Source organism: Carcharhinus amblyrhynchos, chromosome 2 (genome assembly GCF_965287045.1).
Source record: "Carcharhinus amblyrhynchos chromosome 2, sCarAmb.v2.hapA, whole genome shotgun sequence".
In the NCBI taxonomy this organism is placed as follows: Eukaryota; Metazoa; Chordata; class Chondrichthyes; order Carcharhiniformes; family Carcharhinidae; genus Carcharhinus; species Carcharhinus amblyrhynchos.
This window is the reverse complement of record NC_137325.1, coordinates 33,708,870-33,721,146: the sequence shown is the minus strand read 5'-3', so window position 1 is coordinate 33,721,146 and position 12,277 is coordinate 33,708,870. Positions and strand designations below refer to the sequence as shown.

Below are 12,277 nucleotides of genomic sequence, written 5' to 3'. Positions count from 1 at the left end.
ATCATGAATGTCTTAGTTAGTCCCCCATAATCTTCTAATTTACAATAAAAGAACTCAAATTTTAGAACTGTTTTTGTGTTTTGTTTGGGTTTCCTGAAATGTATTTGGAAGCTTATTGGTGTAATAAGTCTTTAATTATTAAAGATGGCATTTGTCAGTGAATGAGAGGCCTAAACATTTGTTTAAAAATACAGTTCATGGCTAATGAAAACACAATTTCTTAAAGGAAGCAGTTACACAATTGCGTGAACAGAATGTAAACTGATTAAGCTGATAGGTTCAATTTTAAAATTTGCCGTGCAATATTCAGAAAATATTGACTAAACTTTTTTTATTTGAAGGAAATCCTACATGGGGATTTCCTGTACTGGTCGAAAGGGAAATTATAAGCATCATTGTATTCTAACCTAATGTTTCCAGTAATTATTCTGTTCAGCAACTAAAGTTTCCTGAATTAAGTTAGCCTGTCACTCTCAACAATCATACTTTGCATGTTAAAAGACTGTAAAAGATTATGGAAATACTAATTCAAATTCCTGTTCCCCATGCCACTGGCATCACAGTCATAATCTGATACAACAAAGAGAAAATTCCTAAGCAGATATCAGACATTAATCTGCCCAGCTTTAATTCAGCAACAAATCCAATTTAGATGACTAATTGCAGTATTTTTCTTCTGGTGATGAATTTTTTTAGAAACATACCATGTGCTATACTTGAACTTGAGCCCTTTTTCATACTGTGGGGGTATCATCACCTTGTACATGATTTTTGCTTCCGCAGTTCATGAACTTCCCATCATCTAATTATTTGAACCTGTATCATGTGCGCTGCTAAAATGTAAATTGTCTTTCAATCAGTGTCTGGAATTCATACACCTTGCTAAAAGGAACATTGTTCTACTTCTGATGTGACAACTACTACCATATGTTGCATTGTACTTTGCCAGCATTTATTCCCTGTTCCTAATTACTTTTGAGACTCTGGTGGTGAGTTCCCTTCTTAAACTGTTGAAGGCCATGTGGTATAGATACACCTACAGTGCTGTTAGGAAGAGAGTTCCAGAATTTAAGCTGACTGGTTCACTCCCCTTTTTCACTGCCATCCCCTCGCCCACTCCCAGCTTCATTGAATCCCTGTTGTGACCACTGGGAAGTGACGAGCCCTGTTTTTAGTTTGTATGATTTGCATATATCTTGTATCATTTGGGATGTCACTGTGGACTTTTCTTTCGGTTAAACCTGCAAAACAACTGATACATTCTTCCTTTCTTTATCCTGTACATTCACGAAATGGAACTTAAGCTTTAAAAATTCCTGGACCATGAAATGGACTAGTCAGTGCTGGTTGCTTTACATTCCTGATGGTTTCATCATATGAAACTTCCCCATTCCCATGCTCCCGCCATTAGTCACTCGACACGTCCATCCTCGTGTTTTGCTGCTTTCCCACATCAATATGAGAACAATCAGACTCTTCAGATTTAAATTATTCCCAAAATCAGCCAAGAGCCTTTTCCTCTCAATTCATTATTTTTAGAATTAAGAAATTGATGTTTCCCAAAGAAAATTAGGAAAACAAACACGTCATTAGATGCTCCTATCATTTTTTCCATTTGCAGTAATACCTGAAGATTTCATGTCAATCCTGCTGGAAAAGGCTGCTTTCCCGTTATTCTAATCAGCCTGAGCAGCCTTTACAAAGTTTAAAAATGTCATGATGCTAAAGCTTCCCAAGTTTGGGGCAATAGGTAGGAAACAAATGGGAGAAGGTTTTTCTGTTGTGTTCGAGTTTGAATATATTACATTGGGGTGTGCATTTTGTGTGTGGATCTCTGTTACTTCTTTCATGCAATGGATTCCTACGCTTCCCAATATGAAGGGCTTCAATACATGCAACGGGTCAGCAATTCTTACTTCCGCACTATGTCTCATTGTTGCCTGAAAGATTGACGTTTGAAGCTCACCCGGAGAAACTGTTCATAGTTTTGTGAAAGAGGACTCGCCAGATTCATACAAGTTGGCTGCCTGCCACCTTTTCCATTGAAATGGTAATGGTGTGGGGATGGCTGTCGAAACAACGATATTTCCTGTGTATTTCTATCCTGTTTTAACCATTTGTTTAGCCAATTTCTTGACTTCTACGCATTCCTTTCATACATTGGAGTTATATGTGCCAAACAAAAGTGGTCGAGTTAATAAATCCTCTCTATTAATAACTATGACAAACATTATTGTTATTACTATTTGAGTTTGGAGGGTCTTGATTTTTGCAGTTGTATCAAAGCAATTCTTGGTCAGACTTGTTTTGTGGGTGACAGTGTGTACACCCAGAATGCTGAAATGATAGAGAATGATCAGGTTCTTTTCCCAAATCAGGTAGTATTTCACTATTTCTCTTCAGTGACCTCAGATTTGTTACAAACAGGAGGTCAATTAATAGCCCAGCCCAGCCCTGACTTTCCCTCTCCCTGCCTATAAGCAAAACGATGCCTTTGATTACCACCTTTGTAAGTGGTGCATATTTTCCCCAACCCTTCAGTTTTGGAGTGATTCAATCCTCTATTAGTAAATAGGAGGACTGGTTCATTTTACACACACACACACACAACATGGGAAGGTAGAGAGGTGGTGCTCGACAGACTGGAGGGACTGATTGTGGACAAGTTCCCAGGATCGGATGGAATGCATCCGAGAGTTCTGAAAGAAATGGCGGAGGTGATAGTGGATGCCTTGGTGGTTATTTTCCAGACGTCGCTGGATTCCGGGGAAGTACCGGAAGATTGGAAAGCGGCTAATGTTACGCTGTTGTTTAAGAAGGGTGCCAGGCAAAAGGCAGGGAATTATAGGCCGGTTAGTTTAACGTCTGTTGTAGGTAAAATGTTAGAATCCGTCATCAAGGAGGAAATAGCGAGGCATCTTGAGGGGAATTGCTTGATAGAGCAGACGCAGCACGGTTTCGTTAAGGGGAAGTCGTGTCTGACAAATTTATTGGAGTTCTATGAGGATGTGTCTAGGGCAGTGGATAGAGGAGAGCCGGTGGATGTGGTCTGTCTTGATTTTCAGAAGGCGTTTGACAAGGTACCTCACAAGAGGTTATTGCAGAAAGTAAGGGGGCATGGAGTTGGGGGTAGGGTGTTAGCGTGGATAGAGGATTGGTTGTCAAATAGGAGGCAGAGAGTGGGGGTTAATGGGTGCTATTCGGATTGGCGGTTGGTGACTAGTGGAGTGCCCCAGGGGTCGGTGCTGGAGCCTCAGCTATTTACCATTTACATAGATGATCTGGAGGAGGGAACCGAGTGCAGGGTGTCGAAATTTGCTGATGACACCAAGATTGGGGGAATGGCAAATTGCGCGGAGGGTGTGGAGAGTCTGCAGAAGGATCTAGATAGGCTGGGCGAATGGGCCAGGAAATGGCAAATGGAATTTAATGTTGGCAAGTGCGAGGTGGTCCACTTTGGTAGGAATAATGGTAGGAAGGACTATTTCTTACATGGTGAAAAACTGCAGCAGGCGACGGTGCAGAGGGACCTCGGGGTCCTTGTGCATGAGTCGCAAAAACCCAGCCTGCAGGTGCAGCAGGTGGTCAGGAAGGCTAATGGGATGCTGGCCTTCATAGCGAGGGGGATTGAATATAAAAGTAGGGAGGTCTTGCTGTGGCTGTATAGGGCATTGGTGAGGCTGCAGCTGGAGTAGTGTGTGCAGTTTTGGTCGCCGCACTTACACAAGGATATTTTGGCCATGGAGGGAGTGCAGAGGAGGTTTACTAGGCTGATGCCGGAGTTGAGGGGGTTGAGCTATGAGGAGAGGCTGAATAAACTAGGCTTGTACTCGTTAGAGTTTAGAAGAATGAGGGGAGATCTCATTGAGACGTATAAGATGATGAATGGGATGGATAGGATAGAGGTGGAGAGACTCTTCCCGCTCAGAAAGGACAGTAGGACTAGGGGGCACAGCCTCCAGATAAAGAGGGGGCGGTTTAGAATGGAGTTGAGGAGGAACTTCTTCACACAAAGGGTGGTGAATCTCTGGAATTCTCTGCCCGTTGAGGTGGTGGAGGCTGCCTTGCTAAATATTTTTAAGACGCGGGTTGATGGGTTTTTGATAAGCGAGGGGATTAAGGTTTATGGGGAGAGGGCGGGAATGTGGAACTGAGCCACGACAGATCAGCCATGATCTTATTGAATGGTGGGGCAGGCTCGAAGGGCTAGATGGCCTACTCCTGCTCCTATTTCTTATGTTCTTATGTTTTCACAAGGTTCATCACTTTTTGCATTCATACAATAAAAGAGGGATAAGGGAAAGAAAGGGGTTCAGAACAAAATCGTGACAAAAATATGAATTTTGGTTTCACTTGAGTCCAGACTCCAATAAGTTGATGTCCAATGAAGACTTTTTTCAGGTAGTTTTGTATGGCAGAATTCCTGGTCTTGATCAGTTGCGTTTGAAGATGCAGCAAAATATTCTCGTATCCTGGAAATTAATTCCCTTTGTCAATGAAATGCAGGGGCCTCTCAAAATCAGACTCTGAGAGCGATTGAGACCAAAGGCAGGCTGCTAGTCTGGAGTCCAGTTTCTTTTTGGAGATTAAACCACAACTGAAGATAAAACACAAAAGCTGTATATCAAAGCATTTGAAACAGTTCAAGTCTTGGTCATGTAGCCAGGTTATTTTCAGGATGGGCTATTCAGCTAACACCTGTGTTAAAATCCATTGTATTTTGACCAGGTAGCTATAGAACAATTAGCACAATGTTAGAGAAGAGGAGTCACAAATAGATCGGCCTTTGTTCATAGCTGGCTGGTGCAAACATCTCATCTACTATCCAAGGGCGCACAGCAGTTAGCACTGCTGCCTCACAACATCAGGGACCCAGGTTCAATTCCTCGCTTGGGTGACTGTGCAGATTATATACGTTCTCCCTGTGTCTGTGTGGGTTTCCTCCCAGTGCTCCAGGTTCCTCCCACAGTCCAGAGATGTGTGGGTTAGGTGGATTGGCCATGCTAAATTGCTCCTTAATGTCAGGGGGACCAGCTAGGGTAAATGCATGGGGTTATGGGAATAGGGCCTGGGTGGAATTGGTGTAGACTCAGTGGGCTGAATGGTCTCCTTCTGGACAGTAGGATTCTATTCTATTTTTTGATTGGGATTTTCATACAATGCAAGGAAAACTTCCAGATTTTGATGGGCTAACTTTTGTCCATTTTTAAACTGTTCAGAAACTTCCAGAACTACCATCATGTGGTCAATTGTGGCCATTTTTGTCAGCCCAGCCATTTCTCCATTTAATATGATTTGTGGCCAGATATATTACCATCGTGTCTTCATGACAGCTTGATATGAGAGCATAATAAGTCAGAGCAGTAATAGAACATGGGGCCCCTTGTGCTTGTTCTGAGGCAATTGGAAGTGTAGACAGAGTCAATGGATGGGAGGCTGGTTTGTGTGAAGGGCTGCGCTTCATTCACGGCCCTTTGTAATTTCTTGTGGTCTTGGACAAAGCAGGAGCCATGCCTAGCTGTGATACAACCAGAAAATTTTAGTAAGATGCTCATGTTTCCAGTTAATTGACACAAGAATAATGGGTGAGCTTCTATCCCTCTCTCTCCCTTACACTCACACTCTCTCTCTCACTCACACACACACACACACACACACACACACACACCACCACCCCCCCCCCCCCCCCCCCCCCCCCCCCCCCCACCACTCAGGCCTCCTTTTCTCCTCAGACCTCCATTCAGGCCCCGAGCATTAGTAGTGCCAACACTGCAGCCCCCTAGCATCTTGGCGATGACCCCTGGCCTGGCACCTTGGGCCTGAGGGGGGGAGGGGGCAGTCAAGGAGGTAAATACAGGAACATTTGCTCCTCTGCTGCTACCAGGCTGCAGAGGAAAATCCCTTAAGAGTCCTGGGGGGTTGGGTGGGTTTGGGCTGGGGGCAGTTGACCTGGCCATTCTCCCCTGGGATGGGGTCTCATGGTTGCACTGTCCCTCCTAGCCCTGATAGACCTAAAGGTCAACCCTTGCATGATGATTTTAAGATGGGGAGATGCCAGCGTTGGACTGGGGTAAACACAGTAAGAAGTCGCACAACATCAGGTTAAAGTCCAACAGGTTTATTTGGTAGTATGGCTTTTGCTACCAAATAAACCTGTTGGACTTTAACCTGGTGTTGTGAGATGACTTCTTATGGTGATTTTAGACAGCCCTGTGATCAACGTGTGCATTCCTGCTTGTCAACTGTGAAAACTTCGAAGTGGGTTTCATGGGGGAGACTTAATGAGGGATCTGAGGGGGCTGAATGGGGTTCTGAGAGCGGAGGGGGGCTGAACAAGAGCCTGATGAGGGGGGAACAAGCAGAGAGGATTGGGTTGGACCAGCCTGAGTGGTATGTAGGGGGAGGATGCCCCTCTTTGCTGAGGGGTTAGTGGTATTTCCCTGGTCTGTGCGGTGGTCATCGTTTCATATTTTGCAGAGGAGGGGGCCTGTCTCCGAACACAGAGATCGGACGCCGGAACAGGTGGGCTGGCTGGCGGGTTTCCTGGGACGAACTAGTTTATGTTTCAGGTGGGTGAATCCTACCTGACAGATGCAGCTAGTGCCAGAGAAAACCCTTGTTTTCCCACTGGCCTGTATACATAGCCTGAAAAATGTGAAAATTCATAAGAATATAAGAACTAGAGCAGGAATCGGCCATCTGGCCTCTCGAGCCTGCTCCGCCATTCAATAAGGTCATGGCTGATGTTTTTGTGGACTCAGCTCCACTTATTTGCCCACTCACCATAACCCTTAATTCCTTTACTGCTCAAAAATTTATCTATCCAAAATGCCATGGTTTCACAGTTTAAGATGTTTACTGTAATGATAGACTAAAAGCTCTATTAACTAAACACTGTCTTGATGGATTGAGTTATAAGGAGATGCTGGATAGATTGGAACTTTTTTCTCTGGAGCGTCGGAAGTTGAGGGGTGATCTTAGAGGTCTATAAAATAATGAGGGGCACAGATCAGCTAGGTAATCAATATCTTTTCCCAAAGGTAGGAGAGTCTAAAACTGGAGAGCGTAGGTTTAAGGTGAGAGGAGTGAGATACAGAAGTATCCAGAGTGACAATTTTTTCACACAGTGGTGAGTGTCTGGAACAAGCTGCCAGAGGTGGTAGTAGAGGCAGGTACAATTTTGTCTTTTAAAAAGCATTTAGATAGTTACATGGGTATGATGGGTACAGAGGGATATGGGCCAAATGCGGGCAATTGGGACTAGCTTAGGTGTTTTAAAAGGAAAGGGCGGCATGGACAAGTTGGGCTGAAGGGCTGTTTCCATGCTGTAAACCTCTATGACTCTGAGTCTGTTGAACTTCATCTGCCATTTTTTCACCCATTCTATCAACTTCTCTTTTGAAGTTTTTACTTAAAGTGGCCCAAGAGCTTAGAATATGTATCTGTGTAATTTATGAATGGTTAAATTTAAAAAAAACCCAGCAGACAAGTTTTAGTCTTAAACAAAATAAAGGTTGGTTTATTGCAAAAACTACTGTTGAAAGTTGTTTAAGTAAAAGTGACAGTTATTAACTAAAATATAGATGCAATGATTAAAAGCAGATGAAAATGAAATTATACTTTGAGAAGATTTCAGATCAGTTTCTGAGATAACTAATAAAAGAAAAATGCTGGAAAAGCTCAGTAGATCTGGTAGCATTGGTGGAGAGAAACAGAGTTCACATTTCAGTTCCAAATGACTGTAGAAGGGTCATTTGGCACCTTAACAAAAGTCCATTAGCAGCATTTCCCTCACCCTTTCATCACTGGAGGAAGAGACTCCACAAATATCCCTTTCCTCAATGATGGAGGAGCCCAGTACGTCAGTGCAAAAGATAAAGCTGAAGAATTTGCAAGAATTTTCAATCAGAAGTGCTGAGAGAATGATCCATCTTGGCCTCCTTTTGAAGGTTGCAAGCATTACAGCTGACAATCTTCAGCCAATTCAATTCACTGCACATGATATCAAGAAATGACTGAAGGCACTGGATGTTGCAAAACCTATGGGTCCTGACAATTTTCTGGAAGCCTTGTGCTCTAGGACTTGTTGCATCCTTAGCCAAATTGTTTCTAGTATAACACTGGCACCTACCAGGCAATGTGGAAAATTGTCCAGGTGTGCCCTACACACAAGGAACAGGACAGATCTAACTCAATCAGTTATCACCCCTCGATCATCAGTAAACTGATGAAAGGGGTTATCAAGCTATCTGAAGAAGTCATACAAACTTGAAAAGTTAACTCTATTTTCTCTTTCCACAGATGTTTCCAGACCGGCTGAGCTTTTCCAGCAGTTTATATTTTTGTTTGTGTGAGATGAGAGTGACTGCCCTTGAGGAAACTTTTTCTTTCTGATATAAATAACCTAGACCTTGCTGTAAATGGCACAATTTCAAAATTTGCAGATGATGTGAAACTTAAAAACATTGTGAACAGTGACAATGGTGTAAAACGTTAAAAAAAAGGGTGCATGGTCAACAAATGGCGGATGAAATTTAATGTGTAATTCATCTTGGTATGAAGAAGATCAACAGACAACATAAAATAAAAGATCCAACTCTAAAGAAGCTGCAGGAGCAGAGGAACCTGGGTAAACATGCAAAAGTCATTAAAGGTGGCCTGACAGGTTGAGTGATCGGTTAATAAAGCAACATAGCTTTCATAAGAGTACAAAAGCATTGAGATTGTGTAAACTTCTGTTTATCTTCAACTAGATTACTGTGTCCAGTTCTTGGCACCACACTTCAGGAAAGATACAAAGACATTTGAGAGAGTGCAGAAAAGATTCATGAAAATAGTTTCTGGAATGAGCACCTTCAATTAGACAGATTGGAGAGGTTGGGACTGTTTTCCTTTGAGATGCAATTAAGATCTGGACAGAGTAGATAAGGAAAAAAATTGCCCATTGTTTGATAGAAAAAGGACATGAGGCAAAGAATCAAGGTAATTGGTGAGCGAAGCACTTGAGTCATGAGGGAAAACTTCACAGTGCGTCACTGGGATACGGAATGCACTGCTTAAGAATGTGGTGGAGGCAGGTTCAATGGAGGCATTCAAGAGGGAATTGGTTTATTATCTGAAAGGGAGGAATAGACAAGGCTAAAGGCCATGGAGTAGCACTAGGTGAGTTGTTCTATCAGAGAACCAGCATGGGAATGAAGTGGTGAGTGGTTTTCTTATGTGCTGTCGCCATTCTTAGCTGTAACCAATTTGTCGTACTGATTTTTGCATGGACAATTTTTGCTAATGCACAATTCCTGGTGAACTCTATGCCTTTCCTGCTTTATTCAGTTGTCTTCACCAAAATTGTAAGACTTTTCTAACGTCTTGACCTTTCTCTTCAGATTGTCACATGACTTCCTCCAAGCCATCCCGTTCCCCCCTTGATGCGTGACTGTGTACAGTTGTATATAGTGTAATAGTGTAATATTTTATGTTTGAATCCTTTGTGTATCTCTAAATAGAAATATTGCATTTTTTGAACTGTGTGTATTACTGCCTATGATGTGGAGATGCTGGTGTTGGACTGGGGTAAACACAGTAAGAAGTCTGACAACACCAGGTTAAAATCCAACAAGTTTATTTGATAGTAAACCCATAAGCTTTTGGAAACGCTGTTACTTCATCAGGTGAGTGGAAAGTTCTGATCAGAGAAGGGCATATAAAGGCACACACAGTTTACAGAATACTGATTACAATGCGAGTCTTTACAGCTAATCTGCTATTCAAGTCTTAAAGGTGTAGACAATGTGAGTGGTTGAATAGCAGATAAGCTGTAAAGACTCGTTTTGTAATCAGTATTCTGATTACAAAACGTAATCAGTAAACTGTGTGCACCTTTATATGCCCTTCTCTGATCAGAACTTTCCACTCACCTGATGAAGGAACAGTGTTCCGAAAGCTTGTGGGTTTACTATCAAACTACTGCCTACACACACATAAGATTTTAAATGATTGCTGTACCATTAATTGTTAATGTACAATGCAATAATCATTTTTTCCCCTGCTCACTCTTACTTTGCAGTTGGAACTCACCTTCAACTATCTGGAGATTCAAGGAATAAATTGCTGTAAACCTGGACAGGTGAGTTTCATTTTACTAATCTCATATCTACAACTTCTAGAAATCAGTCTAGACCTTGTAATTTCAAGGATGTTAATTTTCTAAGTAACCCACTTGAATTACATGTGGAGTTCAAGCAATTTTTGAATGGGAAAAGCTTGTCGAATTGGAGAGAGATCCTACAGAAATTCAAATGGTACTTGTTTCTTGTTGACTACATGTACATTTCTTTTTGGTCTTTGGGAAATGACTATATTTGTATCCACCTGCTTACTTAAAGTTTAAAGTTTTTTTATTAGTGTCACAAGTAGACTTACATTAATACTGCAATGAAGTTATCGTGAAAATCTCCCAGTTGTCACACTACGGCACCTATTCGGGTACGCTGAGGGAAAATTTACCATGGCCAGTGCACCTAACCAGCAGGTCTTTTGGACTGTGAGAGGAAACCAGAGCACCTGGAGGAAACCCCTGAAGATATGGGAGAACATGCAAATTCTGCACAATGACCCAAGCCAGAAATCGAACCTGGGTCCCTGGCGCTATGAGGCAGCAAAGCTAACTACTGTGTTACCATGCCACCCTTGTGCCACCATGCTGCCCTTGCTAAGCATTTCCAACATTTTGTAATTTTATTTCAGATTTTCTAAAGACATGCAAGTTAGGTTTATTGGCCATGCCAAAATTGCCCCTCAGTGTCCTGAAACGCGTAGGTTAGGGGGATTAGTGAGTAAATGTGTAGGGATAAGGGGGTAGGGCTTGGGTGGGATTGTGGTCGGTGCAGACTCAGTGGGCCAGATGGTCTCTTTCTGCACTGTAGGGTTTCTATGATTTCTATGATTCTATGTTTGCAGAATTTTATTTTTGCAAACTTGTATTTTGTTCAATTAAGCTTTAATTTTCCAACAGGGGTGGCAAGATGGCAGTGGTTTGCATTGCTGCCTCACAGCGTCAAGGACCCGGGTTCAATTCCCTTTTTGAGTCACTGCGAAGTTCTGCGTGGGCTTCCTCCAGGTGCTCCGGTTTCCTCCCATAGTTCAAAAATGTGTGAATTAGTTTGATTGATGTGGAGATGCCAGCATTGGACTGGGGTAAACAGTAAGAAGTCTCACAACACCAGGTTAAAGTCCAACAAATTTATCTGATAGTAAACCCACTAGCTAGTGGGTTTAAAAGCTAGTGGGTTTACTAGCAAATAAATTTGTTGGACTTTAACCTGGTGTTGTGAGACTTCTTAATGTGTTTGATTGGCTATCCTAAATTGTCACTTAATGCCAGGGGAAACTAGTAGAGTAAATGTATGGGGCTACAGGGATAGGGGCTGGGAGGGATTGTGATTGGTGCAATCTCGATGGGCCGAATGGCCTCCTGCACTGTAGGGATTCTATGATAACAATAACTTTGTTCTGTACAAAAACAGAAAATGCTGGAATATCTCAGCAGGCCTGACAGCATGGGTGGAATTTTATAACCGCGTCGCACCCAAAAATACATGGCCCAGGAACTTGGTTTCATTAACTGAAACCAATTGATTGCTAGGCAGTGCAGTGCTCTATACTTGGAGTAACTTGCCTGCTGCTTCTCCCCTTTTTTATCTCTGAAAAGCAACCAGCTGTCTTGGCTGCTATTGTGGCCAGGATTGAGACCCTCTGATTTGGGGCACTGAGTCAATATTGAAGGGTCCATGCTTTGCCACTTTAAGTAGGAGTCAATGCATTGCAGTGATATGGAGCCCTATTTGTTTAATGCAAACTTCAATCCCTATTCAATCAGTAAGCAATATATTTTGCCACTTTGCTTGCTTGTAAACATGTTGCAAAACGGAACTAATCATTTGCACGAGAGTGGTGAAGTAGTTCTGTAACTATGTATTTCATATGATGTATCCCACAAGGAATGACCTGTACCGTTTATCAGTTTAAATATGGCTAGTGATTCATTCATTAATTATCAGATTATAACTGTAGAAATGTTATCAAAAATCTTGATTGATGAGTCAATAAAAATAAATGCTCCCTCCTTCAGTAGGAGGATGCTATAAATGTAATGAAATAATGATGGTGTAATGATTGAATATGGAAGCAACTGGTTTTAAATTTTAATGGAGAACTAAATTGAATATTAATCCTTGGAGCGGGTAAAGTATGACAAAGGTCAACTTCTAATGCTTTCAAA

At 42.2% G+C, this 12,277-nt stretch overlaps 1 protein-coding gene across 2 annotated transcripts in view; it reads left to right on the top strand.

Annotated features, from left to right (window-relative positions):
• The window catches only part of carmil1 (capping protein regulator and myosin 1 linker 1), a 395,677-nt gene that overhangs the window by 106,223 nt on the left and 277,177 nt on the right, over positions 1–12,277 (top strand). For both annotated transcript variants that reach the window (XM_080204317.1, XM_080204310.1), the window contains exon 4: positions 10,064–10,123. In XM_080204317.1, the coding sequence (XP_080060443.1) occupies positions 10,064–10,123 (60 nt within the window). The remainder of the gene's footprint in view (positions 1–10,063; positions 10,124–12,277) is intronic.